The 21,231-nt window shown below is 46.6% G+C and overlaps 2 protein-coding genes across 3 annotated transcripts in view; one reads left to right on the top strand and one right to left on the bottom strand.

Annotated features, from left to right (window-relative positions):
- OXTR (oxytocin receptor) overlaps window positions 1-2,379 on the top strand; it is a 24,696-nt gene extending 22,317 nt beyond the window's left edge. The window contains exon 2 of the mRNA XM_011370654.1: window positions 2,132-2,379. Coding sequence (XP_011368956.1) covers window positions 2,132-2,379 — 248 coding nt within the window. The remainder of the gene's footprint in view (window positions 1-2,131) is intronic.
- The window catches only part of CAV3 (caveolin 3), a 24,205-nt gene extending 3,816 nt beyond the window's left edge, over window positions 1-20,389 (bottom strand). The window contains exons 1-2 of one of the 2 annotated variants that reach the window (XM_011370653.1): window positions 20,178-20,389; window positions 8,596-8,943 (exon numbers count right to left, since the gene is read on the bottom strand). In XM_011370653.1, coding sequence (XP_011368955.1) covers window positions 8,602-8,943; window positions 20,178-20,291 — 456 coding nt within the window. In that variant the 5' untranslated portion in view covers window positions 20,292-20,389 and the 3' untranslated portion in view covers window positions 8,596-8,601. Of the gene's footprint in view, window positions 1-8,446; window positions 8,944-20,177 lie in introns of those variants that run through there. The other variant, XM_011370652.1, reaches the window with a different exon arrangement.
- Between the last annotated feature and the right edge of the window lie 842 nt (window positions 20,390-21,231).

Genomic DNA, 21,231 nt, shown 5'->3' on the forward strand with positions numbered 1-21,231 from the left:
TTTTTTTTTAAATAAGATAAATAATTGTAAAAAGTGTGGCTTAAATGAACAGCTAAGATTATACCATATAACTCTACACAGCTGGGTAAAAGACGGTAACTTTCTGTCCAAGAGTGAACTTCATTCCTGAAACTTCCTGCTATTCCTTTTCATAGCCTTGTATACCTGCATTTTCCCCTTTGTGTCCGATAGTTTACTTTTATATGCCTTTTTAAATTCTGATTTTTATGTTTTGATTTTGCCTCTTTCATTTTATATGTTTAATTATGATGTTGAACACATCCTATTCTTGGTGATATTTCACCAGAATTTCTAAACTTAAATTCATCTTCTTTTTACCCATCCAATTCAAAGCAATCGTTTTCATTCTTTTATATAGAAAGTGAAAAATTTAATTGCCTTTTAATCCTCCTTCATTCTTCCTCTTTATTTTTTTTTTTAAAAATTAATTAGTCTAAGGATTAGATTTCCCTCCTTGGCTTTCTAAACTTTCTCTTTTGCAAAATTTTTGATTTCTTGGGATTTGTCGTAGTTCTCTTTGGTTCCTGGTGCACCAAGTAATTAGAACTGTGGTTTTCAAACTTGCCTGTTCCTCAGAATCCCCTGGAGGGATTCTGTTATTTACAACAAATCAGGATTGTGATTCAGTAGTTCTAGGGTAGAGCCTGAGAACCTTCATTTCTAACAGGTTCCCAGGTGATCTGGGGACCCCACTTTGAGAAGCACTGAATTTATCTCACAAACAACCACTCTTCTTTCTTTGGTGCGAGGAGACTTTGTGCTCTGCACTGATGGTGGCATCTAGATCTTGCAGCTCCAGGCGCCCCGCCCCCCTCCCCCCCCCACCCCATTAGCAACCCTTTCTTGGATTTAGCTTTTTGAATTCAGGAGTTATCTTTTGAAAACTTTTCTGCAGAAAAGACGAAGACTCACGGATTTTCCGAGGCTTCTTGCTGTTGCCTTCACTCATGAGAATGTGGTTGTGAACAGAGTTCTTGGGTATTTTGTTTTCTTTGGGTTTCTGGAGGTGTTGCCTGTGCTTTTTTGTTGGTGGGCGATGTCTGCAGTTTGTCAGATTTGTCCATTGAAAAAAACCCAGATTTTTTTTTTTTCCTTCTACTTTCAAGTTTTTCAGGTTCGGAATTTTCTTTCCCCTTGAGGCTTAAATTTGTGACAAGCAATGTCATGAAGTCGATTTCTGATCATTAATTCTGCTTGAAACTCAATAAATTCTCTGTGTAATAGCTTCTACACAGTGCTTCATATACTTTTAGTGTCACTTTTTTTTCTTTGTAAGTCTGTTGTCATGCCGAGGCAGTGCTCTTAGGGATATCTTCACAGAAACGCTTTCAGTGTTCTCAGCTGATGGCCTCCACTTTCTTGCCACTGTGCCTTTGCCTGTGCCATTCCTGCTGCCTGGAGCATCCTTCCTCCCTTCTCAGCCCAGAAAATTCATGAGCACCCTTTAGGTGTCAGCTCAAATGCTGGCTTCTGTGGGGCCGACTGCGATTTGCTCTCAGAGTCACACCCCTCCTAGGTGTACCCACCTGAACCACGTCATGCCCGCCTCATGGTGCTACTCATTTTATTTTTGTGCCTCCGGTGCTTAGCCTGGTGCCTGACACATGGTCATGATGGCAGCCACCATGTATTGAGCACTTACTCTGTCCCAGGCACTCTTTAATCCCTGTAGCATTCCCGTGAGGTTTGAATACTCTTACTGTCCCCATTTAGAGATTAGGAAACGGTAGTTTGGGGGCAGTTAAAGTCATTTGTCCCTAATGGGACTGGAATACAAATGAGGTCTGGCAGCTTCTGGACTCTGCACCCTGAACAGTAGGCACTTGACATTTGCTGGGTGAGCGATGAATGGACAGGTGGCCGTGAGGAGGACAGCTCCTGCCGATGGAAGCACGCAGTGGGGAAGTGTTTGATGAGAGAAAGGACAAGGAGCATTCCAGGGCAGGCCGAGTGCACAACCAAAGCAAGGATGTGTGAAGAAGACAGACTTTGCCTCTTTAGTACTCCATTCGTGGCCCAGCACCTGGTCCCTGGAAAGGCTGATCTCAGCAAATGATGGTTAATGCTCTAGTAGTGATGCCCTATTCTCCTTTCTTCCCACCCGCTGCAGCCTCAGCTTTCATCATCGCCATGCTCCTGGCCAGCCTCAACAGCTGCTGCAATCCCTGGATCTACATGCTCTTCTCAGGCCACCTCTTCCACGAGCTCATGCAGCGCTTCCTCTGCTGCTCCTGCGGCTACCTGAAGGGCCCCCGGCCAGGAGAGACGAGTGTCAGCAAAAAGAGCAACTCGTCCACCTTTGTCCTGAGCCGGCACAGCTCCAGCCAGAGGAGCTGCTCACAGCCATCCTCCGTGTGACCGACCCAGGGCTGTACTGCCTCCCTCCACTCGGGTTATGTGACATGGACAGTTTGCCCCTTGATGGCTATATTAATATGTGTATAAGGTACCTTTCAGTTTGCAGCCCTCCACACCTTGGGGCAGCTTGAGTGGGATTGGGGGGATTCTGACACGGGATGGGGAAGTGGTCTCTGTGGGGTGATTCAGCCACCAGGCAGTCCCTAGATTTCCTCTGGACCCCCACAGGTACCTCCGCTTCCCTGACTCCACTGCTGCCCCTGGCTGCTGGATGGGTTGTTTATGTTTTCTGGACCTGTAACTTCACTCTGGTATCTTTATTTCTCCTTTATTCTGGGATCTTATGAAAAGTAACAAGTCTAAGATTGGTGACCATTTGAGTGTGGAAGCCTAGTGTCCTGAGCTTGGAGTAAGGTATGGTAATGGGACCACAGATGGGAGGTGGTGCTCATATCCTCCTGACCTCAGAGTGTGTTTGCCTTTGAGTGGACTAATCCCTGAATCCTTTGTACCAGCTTGTCAGAGGGTGGCCCTAGTAGGGATTACCTTATGAGACCATTTGGTATAGACAGCCAATTAAAACCTGGATTAAAAATGTTTAAGAAGCTAATATTTAGGAAGTTATTAGGAAAGAAAAATAAAAGATAAAAAAACATCTAGATTGGAAAGAAAGAAGTAAAACTCTGCAGACGACATGATTTTGTATATAGAAAATTCTAAGGAATTCACACATACGTACACACGCACACACAAACCCATTAGAACAAATAAGTGAATTCGGCAAAGATGCAGAGTACAAAGCTCAAGATACAAAAATCAGTTGTATTTTTTTTATACTAGCAATGAACAATATGAAAATGAAATGAAGAAATAATTTCACTTATAATAGTATTGGAAAGAATAAACTAGGAATCAATTTAACAAAAGAAGCAAAAGACTTATACCCTGAAAACTATAAAATATCATTGAAAGAAACTGAAGAAGATGTAAGTAAATGGAGAGACATCCTGTGTTCGTGGGTCAGAGATCCATGAATATTATTAAGATGACAATGCTTTCCAAATGGGTCTACAGATTCAGTGCCATCTCTATTAGAATCCTAGCTGACTTCTTTGCACAAGTTGATAAACTTATTCTAAAATTCATATGGAAATGCAGGGGACCCAGAAGAGTCAAGTAAACCTTGAAAAAGAAAAACACAGTTGGTGGACTCACACTTCCTGCTTTCAAAATTTTGCTACAAAGCTATAGTAATCAGAAGAGTATGATACTGGCAAAAGGATAGACATATAGACCAATGGAATAGAATAGAGAGGACAGATAGAAAGTCTTACATTTATGGCCAATTGATTTTGACAAGTATGACAAGAGAATTCAATAAGGATGATAGTCTTTTCAACAAATGGTTCTGGGACAATTGAGTATCCACATGTAAGTGAATGAAGTTGGACTCCTATTTCACACTCTATATAAAAATTAACTCAAAGTGCATCAAAGATTTAAAGATAAGAGCTAAAACCATAAAACTCTTAGAAGAAAACATAGCCATTAATCTTTGTGACCTTGGATTAGGCAACAGGTTCTCAAATATGACACCCCAAAGCACAAGCAGAAGAAAAACAGATAAACCGTACCTCATAAAAATAGGGTACAAATCTTTTGTTTTTCAAAGGACACTATCAAGAAAGTGAAAAGACAACTCACAGAATGAGAGAAAATATTTGAGTAAATGATGAATAGACATATTTTCATATCTTCTCTAAAGAAAATATACAGATGGCCAATAAGCACATAAAAAGATGCTCAATATTATTATTCATTAATGAAATATGGATCAAAACCACAGTGAAATACCACTTCATACCCACTAAGATGGCTAGAATAAAAAAGATGGGCAATAACAGGATCAGCAATGATAATATGCCCACCATGCTCTAGTAGAGGCACAAGTGATGCCTTGTGGCTGTGGATGTTGTGTTTTATTTAGAATGGCAATTCACCAAGGGTCTCAAAGGCTTTACTTACCTGATAAACATGTTCTCCGAAGTCTTCTCAGCCTTGAGGTAGGACGTGACAGTGAAGGTATGAAAGATATCCAAGAAATACCTTTAAGTTGTTAAATATAGAATATTATGGATCAGAGGTTTTTCAACTGAGAATGGCCAGCTCAATGGCACTCTGCAACACGTTGAAAATTTTTTTTGTTTCCACACATATGTTTGAACTCACCATGACAGAGCAAGAGCACTTCCCAAAAGTCACAGATCCACTTTCTCCATGTACACTTTCCTCTTCTCCCTCCACAATGCAGTATTCGCACATGTGCACAAACACATACACATGTGCACACACATGCATGCACACAGAATGAGCTAGCAGGGTCTAGATGTTCAGGGAGAAGACAGGCATGCGCCCAAACACCAATGTTCGAAGTCTCAGCATTTAGTTCAAGATCAGCATTACTAACTGGAGACTAAACACATTATCATCTTTGGACCCAGAGGCATTACACAGTGTTGCTGTGACATGCACTTAGAGTTTCAACACCAGCCAGTCTGCGCTCTTTGGGAAACCAACAGGATTCTGATTTGGGGTCTCAATGCCCACATACAGACCACTCTGGCACTCTGGGTACAGATACAGTGATGGTGTGATCTGTTGGCATTCGAGCTTCTCTACCCCAATCTCTGCTGTTCCAGGGAAGTTGCCATCCCAGAAGCCAGCAGAAGCCACAGGGAATCAAAGAGACAGTGACTCACAGCAGATTTTTTTCTGACTGGGCACACAGCCTTCCTGAGAACCCTGGAGTTGCAAGGTTCTTGGGCACCAGAACTCACTGGGACACTTTCCTCATTCTCCTTCTGTGAAAGCTCTGGACAGACCCTTGGATCTTACTATGGTGCAAGAGTCTATGTTTTATAGCACATCAGTGACATTTAATTTCAGCAGCACCCCTGGCTTTACATCTTTCTTCTCCAAGGCTTGTCCTGGCGAATATTTTCATTCTCTCTTAGTCTTTCCCTAACAGAAGCCTGGAATAATGAGTGCGGGGTCCAGAACTCAACCTCGAGCTCAGTCGTTTCCTTCTTCCTGTTTACAAACCTAACATGTGACTGGAGGTACCAATAAATTGGAGCATGCAGATTTTATTCTGGAATGTTTTATTGTTCTGAAGGTCAAAGTGAAATATGAACACTTGAAGACTCTGAGCCTTATTTCTTTGTGCCCTGGGAAAAAGTCTGTCACACAATTTTAGTACAGGTCTATAGGTTTAGACTGCAGGTGGCTGGCTACCTTTTATGAAGATCCTGGTTTCAAAGTGCTTAACCTTTTTGCATTTAATTGAAATGAAAGACCACTTAATGCAACATGTGAATTCCTTGATTTTGTTCTACTGTGGTGACTTTCTGTGGTACCCTCATGTACTGTGCCAACTGGTGAATGGAGTGGTCAATAATAAGATGTCTGCTTCATTAGCTGCTTTATAAAAGGTACACTTAATAAATATTTTATTTTCATGCATTGCTTTGCCCTCTTACTCCCCCTCAAGAACAGTGACCATTTTTCAAGCTCACTCCCAATTTTTTCTCACTCCCATTTTTCAAGCTCACTCCCAATATCTGGTGCTTGCAGACTTGAATTCCCTTGTGGGGCTGCAGACTTACCTCCCTGATTATGACAGAGGTACATCTGGGCTGTGGCAAGGGGTGGGCTGGGGGGTGGTACGTGGTCTCATTGTCCTCTGTCACAATACTGTTGTTTGTCAGAATTCTGTCAGAAGATGCTCTAAATCCCAGGAAAAGATCTCTTGTATGATGTGGCCACACTTACTGTGTGCCACAGTCTAACTCCGGAGATAATAGAATTCCAGATTGTTACCTTGAGGGGACCCTAACACCTGTTTCTTCAAATGGGATATAGGGGCCGCTTGTGAAATCAGATGTGTTTGTGTTCATTCCAGGGCGCCACTACTGAATCACACTCTGGTGCTGGGCCCCCAAACCTGCATTTTAGGCAAGAGCCCCTGAGGACCCAGATGTAGCCTGCGAGAGGGAGCCGAGCTCCACCTCCCGCATCTGGCCCATTCGAATCAGGCCTCCAGTGTGCTGTTCTGTGTCCGACTTCTCAAGAGGATTCCTGAAAGGAACAGAACTCCTCAGCTATCTATGCATCTAAATGTGTGTTCTTTTTCCAGTTCTGTGAATTTCACGGGTAATTGAGCATCTACCATACTCTGCCCTCAATGAGAGTGAGCTTGAAAAATTGGGAGTCTGGTCAAATCAGGTTTTAGCAAATGACAAGATGGTGAAAAAATCTCCATACAACCCAAGATTCCAAGTCTGACGCTGATGGCCTAATGCTTTCAAGAGGTGTTTGGGAGGACAGGCCCTTTGAGGAGGATGTCGTTAATAATGGCTTTAGTCCTTTTCATCAGGAAGAGCCTGGGCTTGCCAAGTCTACTCAATAATGTGAAGAGCCCTGGGGTGGAGCAAATAGCAGTGAGCTGGGAACACAGCGCTGACGCTGGCTAGCTGTGCACCTTTTGGCCAAGTCTGCTGACCTCTCTGGGCTATAACTTTCTCATCATGAAAAAACTCAGGGATGGATGATGAAGTGTGTAGGTGCCAAATATACTGATATCTACAGGTTATTTAAAGATACAATTGGTAGATGGATCGAAATGTGGCAAAGCTGGAGCGGTAAAACATTCACTGTGGAGCCTAGATAGGGGGTACATAGGTGTTCACAGCAAACCCATTCCACTTTCCCCTGTGTTTGAAATTTTCATAAGATCCTAGTAAGAACAAAAATGGGTAAAACGTTAGAGCGGAAATGGACATTGGAGATTATTTTGTGGATAATAAAACTGAGGCTCGAGAAGGCAACTAGGAGGAGAGGCAGGACTAGAATGAGGCTGCCTGTGCTCTGTCTCCTGATGCACATGTGGCCCATCCTATTGCACTTCCCTCTGAGCCCCTGGGCTCATGCCAGGCACCATGAAGTAATGCCTCTGAAAACCTGAAAGTGTTGTGGAACCTTAGTTTTCTGAGATATAAAGAGGTGTTGCATGACAAAAGAAAAATAGAATAGGATTGGGTGATCTTGGGATACTGGCCTAAACAGGTTTCTTTACTGTAAGACTTCTCGGAGTCTTTAATGTGAATGTCTATTGAAAATCTTTAAAAGAATATAGCATTTTCCAAACAAATTCAACCACAAGAGCCATCTTGTCTTTTTTGTAAAGACTAAATTCTGGATAACACAGTTATCCCTAAAGAACATAAGAATGCTGGGGGGATTTTTAGGGGTGAGGAGGGGTGAGACATGCCCTTCCTATAGCTTCTTACTTACATTGTGAGTCCACACATGCACACATTGGACCTTAGCCCTCATCACATCTCTTAGGGCTGAAGGTGACTCTATGTCAAGTGGCAATGCAGGGGGATCGGTGTTTGGGGAATTCCATGGGAGGTCCCAAGAGATTCGAACCCAGGCCCTACCTTCAGGGGTGCCAGAGAGAGTCTCCTGTCCCTTCCAGCCCAAGGGCCATTTTCTTTTGTTGGTGATCATTAGCTGGCCCTGGGGCAACAGAAGTCAGTGGGAAATGATATCCTAAGGCACACGAGGTAGCAAAGACCCAGCTAACAAGAAGAATCCCAAGAGAAACCAAATTCTGTTCCAGGTCTTGGATTTGGCCAAGAAGAGGGCCAACCAACTTGCTCCACTTCTGTTTCTCAGGGTAGCAAAATATATTTTTGGAGCTGATCAGGACACACATGTACCGATGGACACACAAAGCACAGCATTCTCTGAATGCAGCCAAAACCCTTTATTAGAGTCACCCTCCCAAAGCCGACAGTCACTGGTGGCTTTCCTGGGTGGTGCATGTAGACAGGTCAATCCTGGGTGGGAACTGAGTGCTGGTTTGTGCTGTTACAGTACACGTGAACGCAAAGACTTGAGTAGCTGCCTCTTAGCAAATGTTCTTCCCTCGCACACGGTCCCGGAGGCATCGTGCTGAGGCAGGGGAAGAGTGAAGGGCCACTGTGCTTCTGTCGTAGGGCTGTCTTTCTGGCTTCCCTAAATTCTGTGCTTCTGTCTTGGGGTGAAATAGCAGTCCCTATGGAGAAAGAGCTCACCAGCAGCCCCTGTGGAGCAGTACCGTGGGGCAAGCCTGGCCTGACTCCCTCTGCCCGGCTACCCCCTTGACTCTACCCGGCTTTAGACTTCCTTCCGCAGCATCACCTTGATGCTGCTGCACATTTGGCCTAGGGCAGCGAAGAGCGGGTTGCAGAAGGTGCGGATGCAGAGTGAGTAGATGTGACTGATGCACTGGATCTCAATCAGGTAGCTCTTAATGCACGGCACCACCGCCCAGATGTGGCAGAAAGAGATGCAGGCAAACAGGAAGCCCCAGAGCAGGGCCAGCGGGACGCCCAGCAGTGTGGACAGCAGGCGGTAGCACCAGTACTTGGAGACGGTGAAGGTGGTGTAGCTCACCTTCCACACGCCGTCGAAGCTATAGGTACCCACAGGCTCCGCAATCACGTCCTCAAAATCCACCTGCAGGGGCGGGAAAGGGATCCTCAATCACAGCATCTACCTGCTTCTCAACCTTTAGCATGTGGGCCTCAGAACCCCTGTAGGACGCCAAAACTGGATGGCTGGGCCTCACCCCTGACTCCGCAGGACCAGGCGGAGGCTTGACCCTTCACCTTACAGGTGGGTAAGTGGGCCTGAGGAGCTGAGGGATTTGCTTCAAGCCAATGGTAAGTCAGAGGCAGGCCTAGTGCCACGACTCTCAGATTCTGTTATTTTATGATCCTAGGGATTTCGACAGTCATAGTCACCCCGAAAAGATTTACAGGCAAAGGTTCCTGCCATCTTAAAGCTTGCGGCAGGCAGTTGTACCACGGTGATAAGCGCTTGGTAAGGGAAGGACGGGGGCTGTGTGCTCCTGCAGGGGAACATTGAACTCAGCTTGGGGGAAAGGAAGGCTTCCTGGAGGAAGAGACATCTAGCTAGGTTGATACCTGAAGGTAGCCAGATGGGGGGAGAGGTTGTGGGCTGGAAAAGAGTGTTCGGGGCAGAAGGAGCAGTAACTGCTAGGAGTTGGTGGGACAGTGTGCGCTCTCAGGAAGATGTAAGTGCTTCCAGAAGGCTGAGTGCAAGCCCAGTGGCTGGAGTGAGGCTGGAGAGTCAGGCAAGACAAGCATCCATGTAGTGAGCAGACGATGAAGGCTTTTGTGCAGAGAGCAGCTTGTTCTGGTGACTGCGATTGGGGCGGTAGTGAGGATATGTGTGGGGACCAGCTGGGAGCTGTTGCAATAATCCAGGCAAGACCTGATGGCGGTCTGGTTTGGGGTGATGGCAATGAGTTAGAGAGAGGTGCACAGGTCTGAGAGCTATTTTAAGATCTGGTACGTGGCAAACTGAGGGCCACGCCATCCTGCCTAGTAAAGGAGCCTGGTGTCTGAGTGTGGCCGAGCTGGCCTGAAGCACCTTGTGGAAGGCAGAGTTGTTTTCCTTGACCTAGTCCTGCAGGGACTTGAGATTTCTTCCCTCCATTGCCCAAAACGTCCCTCCTTTGCAGCTGGAAAGAACGTGGACGCTCAGAGAATCCGATTCATATATCTCGCTGAAATGGTGACTGAGGCCCCATTCAGAAAGTAGGAAACTAATCAGTAGACTTAAAAAAAAAAAAAAAGGATTACTCCCAGCCAAGTCACTTAACTAACCTTTCCTGAGTCCCTGCTATGCTTTAAGCACTGTTATAGCTGCTTTCTCAAATGTGATGTCATTTAGCATCACAAGCCTTAGGCGTCTCGTCTGTAAAATGTGGGCAGTGACCATCTTCGGTGTTCTAGGGCTATTTTTAAAAAGTTGGTTGAATGAATGCACAGACTAATCAGACGAATGGGAGGCGTACCCCCATGGGGAGCTGGTGGGGCCAGAGCTCAAACTTGTAGTTTTCCAGGGTGAGCCCCTTCCCCATTTTTGTTGGGGGTGGGGGAGGGGAGTCTCTCCTCTGTGCACAACGTTATTATTAAAATTACTTTTCATTTTAAAACAACAAAGCCATGTTACAGAAAATTAAGAGAACAGCAAAAAGAAAATGGAAGCATCTCCAATTTGTATTTTTCTAGTACTAAAAATACTGTTTTTGTGCTTTTCTTTCCAATGTAACTTTTTGGGGGGGAGGTAGTAGACATAACCATGTTGCCCAGCCAAGGCTGAATCCTGTTTTCCTCACACGACTAGCTTCTGCGCCATGCCTCAGACCCCTAGACCCCGCTGCGGGTGGCTCAGAATGAGGCCCCACCTAGGGTGGTTTGTTAATGTAGCAAAGTTCACCGGCTGAACTGTCAGACAATGATCAGAAGCTGACTCAGGGTGTCAAGAGCCTGTCAGGACCCTGCTGTAGCTCTCAGCTTCTGGCTTTCTCTGCTGGGGGTTCAGTGGTGATCATTTAACTCTCATAAGGCCCCCCAGATGGGGAAGAATATGAATATGGTCCTCACCTCTTTGGAAAGATGGTACTTCTTTCTGAAGGGCTTCTAGGAAGTGATGGCTGGCTGGGAATTTGGGGGACCATGGGGTTTGGAGGCAGAGATGGAAAAGTGGTGTGATAGCTATTTGAAAAAGAAGGCCCAAGTTGGTTGGGGACTGTCTAATGGCTTTGAAGAGTGGATAAAAAGGGCTGGCATCTTCTACATCTGGTTTATATGGGGCAAAACTTCAGAGTTTCTGCATCTTGCGAGAACTTTCAAACCCAAGAAGCCGGGAAATATAGGCCCAGGAGATCATTTCAACCTTGACCTGGGTACATCCACCATAATTACTGAGGTTCAGTCAAACTCCTGGGGCCCTGAACCTGCCTCTTGAAGTGTTCTGATCTCTTCAGCCTGCCCCTCCTCCATCGTGGCCAATGCCCCCACCGATGACCGATGCGTCTCGGCACCCAGGCTGGCTTCTGGATCGTCCTGCAGCCCCAGGAACTTTGCCAGGAGCAGGAGGCAGTTGAGCAGAGATGAGCCTCCCTGCCACTGTCGCAGCAGGCACGCCCTCCTTCCTTCCCCTCCCACTGAGCACCTGTGGCCTCTCCCGCCTTTCTGTAGCTGTTCCTTAGGAGAATGCCTCCACACTCACAGATCACCCAGCCCTGCCTAGTCACCTTTCTGGTGGGAAGACAGGCCCAGAGGAGGGAGGCAGGGCCCAGACCGAATCTAGGCATCCTGATTCTAATCTAAGCTCTTCACACTTCCCCAGTCAGGGTCAGACCCAGAGGTAAGTGCTGGCTGTCAGAGAGTGACTGCCTGCTCTGAGGTCTGGTCCTTGTCAGCCAGAGACCTGCCCTAAAGCAGGGACCCTAGCCCCTTCTTTCCAGCCACTTCCCCTGCTGTCAGCAGTCAGCAATTTCCCCAGCTCCTCTGCAGCCCAGCCTGCTTTGTTCATCTATTCCAGCATATTCCTTCATTCAACACATTTGATTACTTCTATCTGGCCTCTAAGAAGCAACAGAGTGGAAAAGAGCCCTGACTCACGTCACACAGCTATGGTTTGAGTCCAGCTCTGCTGCTTTTTGGCTCTGTGACCTTCAGCAAGTGACTTAGCTTTTCTATGTCTCATTTTCCTAGACTTTTCTCATAAAGTTTGTCAGAGGATTAAATAACACATGTAAATACCCAGGTTGTTGCCTAGCACAGAACACCTGACTAAGAACTGTTAGCTGTTGGTGATAGTGCTTGCTACAGAGTGCTTTCTTCAACAGGAAGCTGGAGTCCCAAAGGTGGGTTTGCACACCATGCTGTTGCTGACCATGAGTGACTTTGGCAGATAACCTCTTTGAGCTTCATTTCCTCATCTGTAAAATGAGTTTGCAACTTCTTACAACCTTGTTATGAGGAATAGAAATAATTTTTCATCCAGCCATCATCCATCCATCCATTTATCCATCCATCCATTCATCCATCCATCCTTGGATTCACCCATCTATTCACACCGACTCATCCATCCATCCACCCATCCATCGATTCATCCAGACAAGTATTTATTCAGCATCCGCGTTGTGCTAGGCATACTACCTTTTGGGCAATGCTTAAGACCTGGCAGGTGGTAGGTGCTCAGTGATGATAATTATTTGTTAAATTGCTCTGAAGTTCTTATGAAAATATATCTCAGAAAATCTGCTGACACCTCAGATCGTAAGTAAAATAATTCTCCAGCCTACCTTACCATAGATGTGTGTGTGTGTGCATGCATCCCACAGCCCAAGCTGGAAAGATGGATAGAGTCCTCTTCTCCCTCATTTTCTGTTTACAGAAATAATCCCTCCCCCAAAGATCTCTCTGTTATGTCTTTTAATTATCATTTATTGCAGAAGCCATTGGCGCTGACATTTGCATTATTTCCAATAATTGCCTTTGGGCACTATGCATGGGGCAACTGCTCTGTTTTCTGAATCAGAAAATGAGCCCTCGGAGGGATGGGCTGTGCTGGGAGGAGGCAGCTGTTCCCCTAACTTGGATTAAGAATGGAGACAGCTTTGGTCATAGCGCGCTAGTTTGGGGAGGTATTTATAAGACCCAGCTTAGACAGCTCTAGGCAATCGTGCCAGTGTATCAGAAGCACAGAGTGACTTCATTTCTTAATTCGTTTCCAGAAGTGGGAGGGGAGATAGCTTTTTCAGGGAGGGTGGTGGGGTCAGGGCTGGATCCTTTGGCAGAGCCTCAGGGCTCGTGTACAGCTGGAGGGAGGGGCTGGGTTTGGGAGCAGGAGAGTGGCTGCTCATTCAGTTGGTGTCCCCTTCTCTGGCATACTTATTTTTGGAACAGCGAGAGAGCCAGTTTATTAATCAGAACCAGCCAGTGCAGCCCCTGCAGTCTCCAAGAGGGCAGGAACTGTGCAGGATAGCAGGGCCTGGAGGATGTGGGAGAGGCCAGCAGCCACCCCCCTGTCAAAAATACCTCCCCCAGATTCCTGCATGACTCAGTCCTTGAGCATCCAGGGCCCTGGACTATTCAGATAGGGTATCTGTGGTGGGGGAAACAGTTCTGGGCAGAAGGACAGACATCTGGTTCCAGTTTCCACTAGGCCACTGAGTTACGACTGTGTGATTTTGGACATGGTTCCCCTCTCTGGGCCTCTGGGATTTTTTTCATTTTTATTTTCGGTTTTAACTCTACACCTAGAAAGACTGGGCTAAGATTCCTAGCGACACGTAGTTAGTTTTAAATCCAGAAGACCTAAGGGGATGGCTTAGCTTTGCTGGGTCTTAGTTTTCCTGTTCATTACCTTGCAACTTAAAGGGTGGTTCATGGTCCGTGCACCTTCCACAAGGCAGTTGCAGAAGTTGAGAGTAAGCATTTAAAAATAGTCACAGCAATTTGACCCAGTAATTTTATGTCTATTGACTTTAATAATAATGAAAATTGGAGCTTACACTATAAATGCCTGTTTTTCATTTGATTTCTTTAGTAACTGATTTTTATTAAATTTAGAAAAATATTGCTACACAGATTAGAATAATAATAATAAAACTGGCCCTCACCCAGGTAGTTGGAGAAGAACTGGCCTGCCTATAAAGTAGGAAGCTAAAATGAGATGATTGTAGAAAAACAGCTGAAAAAATGGCAAAGCTTTGCTTCCTGTGTTGGAATTGGTAGTAGCAATAATAGAATTCTGAATGACCATAGTAATGTCCACGATTTGACCCTAGTAATGTCAGTTTCTGGCCATGTATCTCATATCTAGTATTTAACTCAGCATGTAAGGGACAAGCAGGGTGGAGCCCAAGTTGGTCTGGCATCAAATCCTGTACCTGAATTTCCTCTGCCGTCTCCCTGACCAGGGTTGTAGGATCTGCTACCCCAGCAGGAGCATAAGTTGGTTCTGAGGATAGTTGGGGGAGTTCAGGATTTGCTGGAGCTTGGAGACCAAAGCACCCTATGCGGAGGAACTGGGGTACCCGGGCTGGGGCCTAAAGGGACTTGGGTTCATATAAAGGAGCTACAAAGAGACTGAGATAACAGAGGGCTTCAGGGTGAGAGAAAGGACCTTGCAGAAGAACCCCCACCAGATCTCATGAGGCCTGACCCTGCCCTCTTGCCCACCTCTTCCCATTGTCTCTCCAGCCCTATCTGTCTCTGCCTTCAGGAAAGTCGGTACAGGTGAAATGAAGAGCAGTAGAAATAGCCCTGGGTTGAGTCTTAGGCTTCACTGTGCACCAGCTTTTGGTAGGTGGTTAGCTAGTCTCCAAAGATGACTCACAACTAGTCATGCCTCTCAGCATTTAGGTTCTTACATAGTCTCATTGCTTGCCCTGTTACTTGTTTTAACCACTAGAATGAGGTAGAAGGGATGCTGTGCCATTCTAGAACAAAGCCCTAAGAAAGTCTGGCAACTTCTGCTTTTGGGAGCCCTGAGCCACCAAAAATGGAACTAAGTATTAGAAGTCTACTTTATACCCTGATTTAGAGACCAGTAGGGTTAGAAGTCTATTTTTGCACCCTTCTCTAGAGACTGGTGAAGAGGCCATGTGAAGGGAGAGGCCAAAAACTACATGGAGATAGAGGCCCAGTCATCCCAGCATCCTAGCTGAGCCCCACCTTCCCGCCATCCTTGCCACGGTACCAGGCATATTGAGTGAGCCATCTTGGATGTTCCAGCTCCGTAGAGGCCCCAGGTGATTGCAGTCCCAGCTGTGATCTGACTGCATCTGAGAGGCTGCCAGCGAAACCAACAGACTACCCAGCTGACTCAAGTCAACCCACAGAAATGTGAGAGATCATCAGATGGTGGTTGTTTTAAGCCATCGATTTCGGGGGCGATTTGTTATACAGCAATAGAAAACCAAACTGATACAGTGTGTTTAGAGGAAAAACTGGTGATAACTCTGGACTTTAGGTTTATCTTATACAGGATAAGGGGGGATTTGTTTGCATTTGAAAGTATAAGACATTCACCAGTCCTGCCGAATGAGAATTTCTGCTGGGAGGGCCCACATATATGCATTTTAACAAGCTCCCCAAGAAAGTGTGCCACATTTTGAAAAACTCTAGACTAGCTGATCCCAAGAAGTCCCCATAACACTACGTTATAAATACCTCGGTGTGAGTTAGTCCAATGTTGCCCCTCCTAGAGATACTTGACAGAAGGCAATACATTTCCGAAATAAAGGAATTGGCAATGTGGAATGACTGGCAATTTGGATGATCTTCCATAATCTAACTTCAACCTGCCCCTCTGCATTCTCTCCCACAAATTCCCTTTCAGATACTTTGTCTTAGTTCCATTGCTACTTTGTCTTAGAGTAGCAAAGAGATTTCATCTGTGTAGGACCTCCAGACCTCCACCTAGCTCATGGTCCATGGATTCCTGGAAAAATACTGTGATTGATAAGTAATATCTGCAGTGAACACAGTCGAGGGTGGAAGTACCTGTCCCTCGCGTTTGCCACCTCTGCCCAACATTCTTCTTGATGTTGTGGCCTTTACTTATTTTTTATTTTATTTACTTAGTTTTCCTCTTCTTAGAAAGCCTTATTCCTCTTTTTCATGTTAAAAAATTTCCCCATTTTTTAATGTACCTTAGATACCTTCTCCCCATAAAGCTGGCTCCTGATCTTCCCAGATGAAAATGTCTTCCTCCCTTAACCTCCCATTGACACCTCAGCTGGCACCAGTTTATGGCACTTAGCACCTCCCATATATTCTCATTAGTTTAATCTCATCTGTGTCGGATTGGAGTCTTCTCAAGAAGGAGGAGGAAGTACCAGGTCAATTTCAACTTTCTGCAAAAGAGTGTCTGGATGGATCCAAACTGGGAGCAGAGCTTGTAGAACTGGTTGGCTGCTGGGTGTTTGCAGCCTGAGCTGGTAGGCAAAGGATGTTGTTTGTGTGTCTTTCTGCAAGAGGAGGGTGTTTGGTGGCAGGTGTGGGTTGGAGGTTGTATGAGATCTAGAATGCTGGGCTGGGATTATGTCTGTCTACTGCCCTGTTTGAAGGGCCAACTGAGTATCTGAGGGGAGAGTGGTTGGAGCCAGAAGCTGAAGGGTCTTTGGGCTCAAGCGTCACTGCATTAGGCGCCTGGGTGCCTAAGTGTGAGGCACGGAGAGAGTGGGCTGTTGATGACGGTCCTGAGCCCTTCAGAAATAACTCAGGAGGACTTTGGGGTGGGGCTGGGGTCCTGCGGGAATGCATGGAGAAGAAAGCTGGAGGTTTCACAATGCGGGTCTGAAGGGAAAGTTGTTCTCACTGGCAAGCTGGAGAGCTCCCGGGGCTACTGGCACACATTCACGCCACCACCCCCGTCCAGAGCCTAGCATGCGACTGTTCCACTCATCACCATATCTCCTCTGAGACAGCACAGCGGCTGGAGCATAGCAGGCACTCAGTAATGATCCATGGAATCGATGTTCCATAAATGGTGGTGATGGGGAGGGGTGAAGGGAATGGTGTGTGCTCTACCAGCTCCTTAGCTCTAATCCCCCATGAGCCACCCCCTCTGCCGTAGGCTCAGCCCAGAACCTTGGAGACCACAGTTCAAGTCTGTTAGGCTGTCTTTGGCACTCATTTTCCAACCTGGATTCAAGGGCAGTACCAGGGCTTGCTTGGGGAAGTTTTGACTCTGGAAAGTCAAAAAGGAGCGTCTCCCCTCTGCTGGGGTCAAATCCATGGACACAATAAATGGATTTGTCTCCTACTCTTCATCCTTGGCTTTCCTGTGTGAAAAAACTCAGCAGCTGGTGGCAGAGAAGGATCTCTCTTTTCTTCACCCAGCCTCTCCACCCAGGCTCTATTTACACTAGGGACTCAGGCCCAGAGAGGAAAGGGAATTATTTGCCCAGAGTCACACAGTAAGTTAGTGTCAGGGCTGGGACCAGAACATGGGTTTCTGTAGCCTAGTCCTTTTCTTACTAGGATGTCGCTTGTCCACGTAGAGCCTGTTAACACTTGTGATATCACCCCTGACAGCTGCCTGCTGAACCTTCATCTCCCTCACCCCGTCACTCCCTTTTCCTTCCTCCTCCCTTCATCTTGTCTTTTCCTCAGCCGATGAAAGACACCCAGGTGATCCGTGCTCTCCTTTCTCCTTCTTTCCTGTCTGGATTCTCTCACAGACCACGACACCACCCTAATGTTTGATTGAACCTGTCTATGGTATTTATCTGACTCTGTTTTATGATTTCTTTTCTAAATTTCAATTTTTTTTTATTTCTCATGCATTAAAAAGAAAAGAAAGAAAAAGTCAAATAACTCCCCAAATCAGGGACTGTCCAATAAATATACTAAGAATAATCTCTTCTCCTCAAAATTATTTGCAAGGCCTCTTGCTTCACCTGCGAGGATTGTTTTTCTGGGGCTCAGCCCCAGGGGAGGCCGCATGAGCAGCTGCATCCGTGTGGATGCTCCCATCCCTCCCTCAGGTTATCACTTGGGCCTGAAGCCTGGGGCCAGCTCACTCCTGGCTCAGTAGGACCTGAGAGCCTCTCTTCACTTGTCATCTATTGTGGGTCTTCTTCGGAAACCTCATTCTCCCTTGGAATCCTCTTCTTCATGCCCAGCAGCCGCCTAGGGACCACCTGGGGTAAGCCTGGGTGTGAAAGCTGGCACTGGCTTAGCTCTCTTGTCCTACAAGCTCCTCTAGGCTCCCACTCAGCTGACATTTATCGCATCCTTGCTGTGTGCCAGGGACTGTGTTAGGCACTTTCAAAACCCTTGTTTTATTTAATCCTCACATTATATTTCTATTGCACAGAACTGCTCTGAGATTCATTTACCCAGTGGAGGTAAATGATATTATGCTCATTTTACAGGATGAAACTCAGGCTCAGAAAACCTAGGCAACTTGTCCAGTGTCATCGTTTTTAAGGAGAAGAGCCTGGATTTGAAACCAGATCTATTCATGTCAAGTCTGGGACTATTCTCTCTAGACCATACTATGCAAACTATGATGAATACTATTTTACATTTATATAGTGGTTTTTAGCTTGCAAAATTTGCTCTCTAATTTCCCCCTTTCTACTACTTTTCACACTGTGCTGCAATTACCCTATCTCCACAACTAATGATATATATAAATGCAATAATAACATAATGTGAGCTATTCTGGAGAAATTCCCTGAGTGAAGTGGTGTGGGGCACAGAGGAGGGAGCTACCCACTGCCTGGAGGAGCTGGGAAAGTCTTCCTGGAGGAGGTAATGGCTGAGCTGGGTCTTAAAGGCTGAGCAGGGTATTTACCATGTGGAGGAGAGGTGGTGGGCGCCCCTGGCATAAACACAGGAGTGTGTTCTGGGCAGTGTGGCTGGTTCCCAGTGTGGGGGTGGAAGAAGAAGGTTGAGGCCAAGATCGTGTTGGGGTTTGAAGGCCATGGGGAGAAGTTAGACTTTCCCTAGCATAGGAGGTGTCTCATTGAAGGATGACAATGCGGGTGGGGCTTTAGGACAAGTCTTTAGTCACACCAGTCGCCATGAGCTTTGAGCACTTGACCTGTGGCCAGTGCAACAGAAGAATTCTAAATTTTGCTTAATTTTAATTAAAATGTAAAAACCGATACTTGATTCTATGACTGGGAAACTTTTGAGAATGTTTAGAACAATTTGGGCATGCGAATAGATTTAGGCATTTCAACTGTACATTTTACGAAATCTAAATACAGAGCAAAAATTTCTGATAATAATTTGGAGTCTGAATTGAGATGCACCGTAAGTCTAAGATACACACTGGATTTTGAAGATGAAGGTGGGTTGAGTTTTTCCTACTTCTGAGGTTTTCCTTCTTCTGAAGACAATAGTTCATTGATAATTGTTTTATGTTGATTACATGTTGCAATGATACTATTTTAGATATATTGGGTTAAATTAATTTCACATATTTGATTTTCCCTTTTAAAAATCATGGCTGCTAGAAAAATGGACAATTACATAGGGTGATTATATAATGGATTGCATTATATTTCTATTGGACAGTGCTTGTCTGAAGTTCTGATGCATCCTCAGGTACTTGCCCTTTTAAAAGCCCTTCCAATGACTCTGATGCTGGTGGCTGGGTACTCTGCTTTCAGCAGTTTTGCTGTAGGAAGATCCTTGTGGGTACCCAGTGAAGGTTGGAGTGATGGTGTGGCCCTGGAGGCAGTTAGGTGAGGAAAGAGGCCTGACTCCAGCAATGACTGTGGGGGAGACTCGCTGAAGGCTGCCCGCCCCTCATCCAAGCATTCACTTTCAGGGGCCCAGGTGCCCTGCAAGAGGCCTCAGCCCTGGCCTGGCTACTGAACTAGGAGTCAGGTGGGGAGCTGGTGTGAGCGCTAGGCATGGCTTTCATACCTGGGGGATAGACATTGGCAGTGTTCCAGGAGAGTGAGTGCCATTTTGAGGGCCACCAGCCCTGCTGAAAGCCGCCCTCTGGGGATTAACACTGTGCCCACTGTGGGGACCGCAGAAATGCCCCCTGGCATGGAAAAGAGCCCAAGTTGGCTACCTCGTCTTCATCCTGGGACGAGGGCCAGGAGCTAATGGGAAGAGCTTCAGAGTAGTAAGGATTTTGTGACTTGCCTCTCCCAACCTAGTCAATTCCTGGGTCACTCATGTGCAGCTAACTGTGCTCTTGCTTATGTAAAGGGTCTTTGGGGGGTGTCTAAGCTGGCTTTTGAGGAAGGAGTTGGAGAAGACAGAGGAACAAGTCTCTTTTTAGGGAAGCTAATTGTGTGTGGAGCAAAGCCTCTCCAGTCTAGCACCCAACACTCTGCAAAGCCGACACCCTCCCAGTGGGTGGCGCCGGGACAGGCCCGCCGAGCCTACCTTCACTATGTCCTCGTTAATGTTCTTGGGGTCTCGGTTCACCAGGTCGATCTCCTTACAGTGAATGTCCTTGACGATCTGGGCCTCCAGGTCTGTGTGCTCTTCAGACATCATCGTGGAGCTGGGAGTACCCGTGGGAAGATTGTGAGCCGCGTGGCTGGCCCCGGCTGGAAAGACTTGGGGCAGGGACACCAGTTCAGTGTCCCCAGACTTGTGCCCCTGCCTGCTAAATAGGCCCCACCCAGCATGCCAGCTGACAGCTGTCCCACATAACTCCAGCCTGCCTCTCACTAAAGCCTCTGTGGCAGGTCTCCAAGCTAAAATTAAGACCGGAGCTCTGCCGCTAGGCCCAGCACTCCTTAAAGGGGGCTGCTGTGGGTGCCTGGCCTCACACGAGGAATGGAGGGCCTGGCATCTCTTGCTGCCACCAGAGAGCTCTGCTGCTGGGGTGAGGCCCTGGAATTTGCCCCGCTGTTTCAGCATTTGAACTCCTCTGGGAGGAAAGGTAGGATTCGGCCCTCACTCTGCCTCTTGCTTGCTGTGTGAGCTTGGGCACACCTTCCTTCTCTGGGCCGCCATGTCCCCACCTATAAAATAGAGCCCTAGTAATAATAATTGGGGCTCCTCAGAGGAGGAGACAAGCTCATGTTTAGAAAAGTGCTTCACAAAGAAAGCGAAATGCTATCTGGAAGGGATGCACGTTAGAATAGCTAGCATCTGGCCCTGCTATTTTGGTGGCCTGGAACAGGGCTGTTTTTCCTACTTCTGAGCTTTTTCCTTGGACAGCGAGTTGATGGACTGTGGTACAGGGTGCAGCGGGGGTGAGACATGGAAGGAGACCACTGATGGGGTTGCCCCCTCCTCACCCCCTACCTTCTTCATGCTGCATGGAGAGGATGTGAAGCCCATGTTTATACTGCCCCTTGTTCTTCCCTAGTGACAGCTTCCAGGGTGTCCATGGGCCCCGGATACAGAATAGGCATTGGTGAGGTGCACCTCTCTTAGATGCCTACTCAGTTTTCCTGTGTCTTCTTCCAACTCAGCCATCATTCGA

The sequence above is a fragment of the Pteropus vampyrus genome, unplaced genomic scaffold (assembly GCF_000151845.1).
Source record: "Pteropus vampyrus isolate Shadow unplaced genomic scaffold, Pvam_2.0 Scaffold171, whole genome shotgun sequence".
Classification (NCBI taxonomy): Eukaryota; Metazoa; Chordata; class Mammalia; order Chiroptera; family Pteropodidae; genus Pteropus; species Pteropus vampyrus.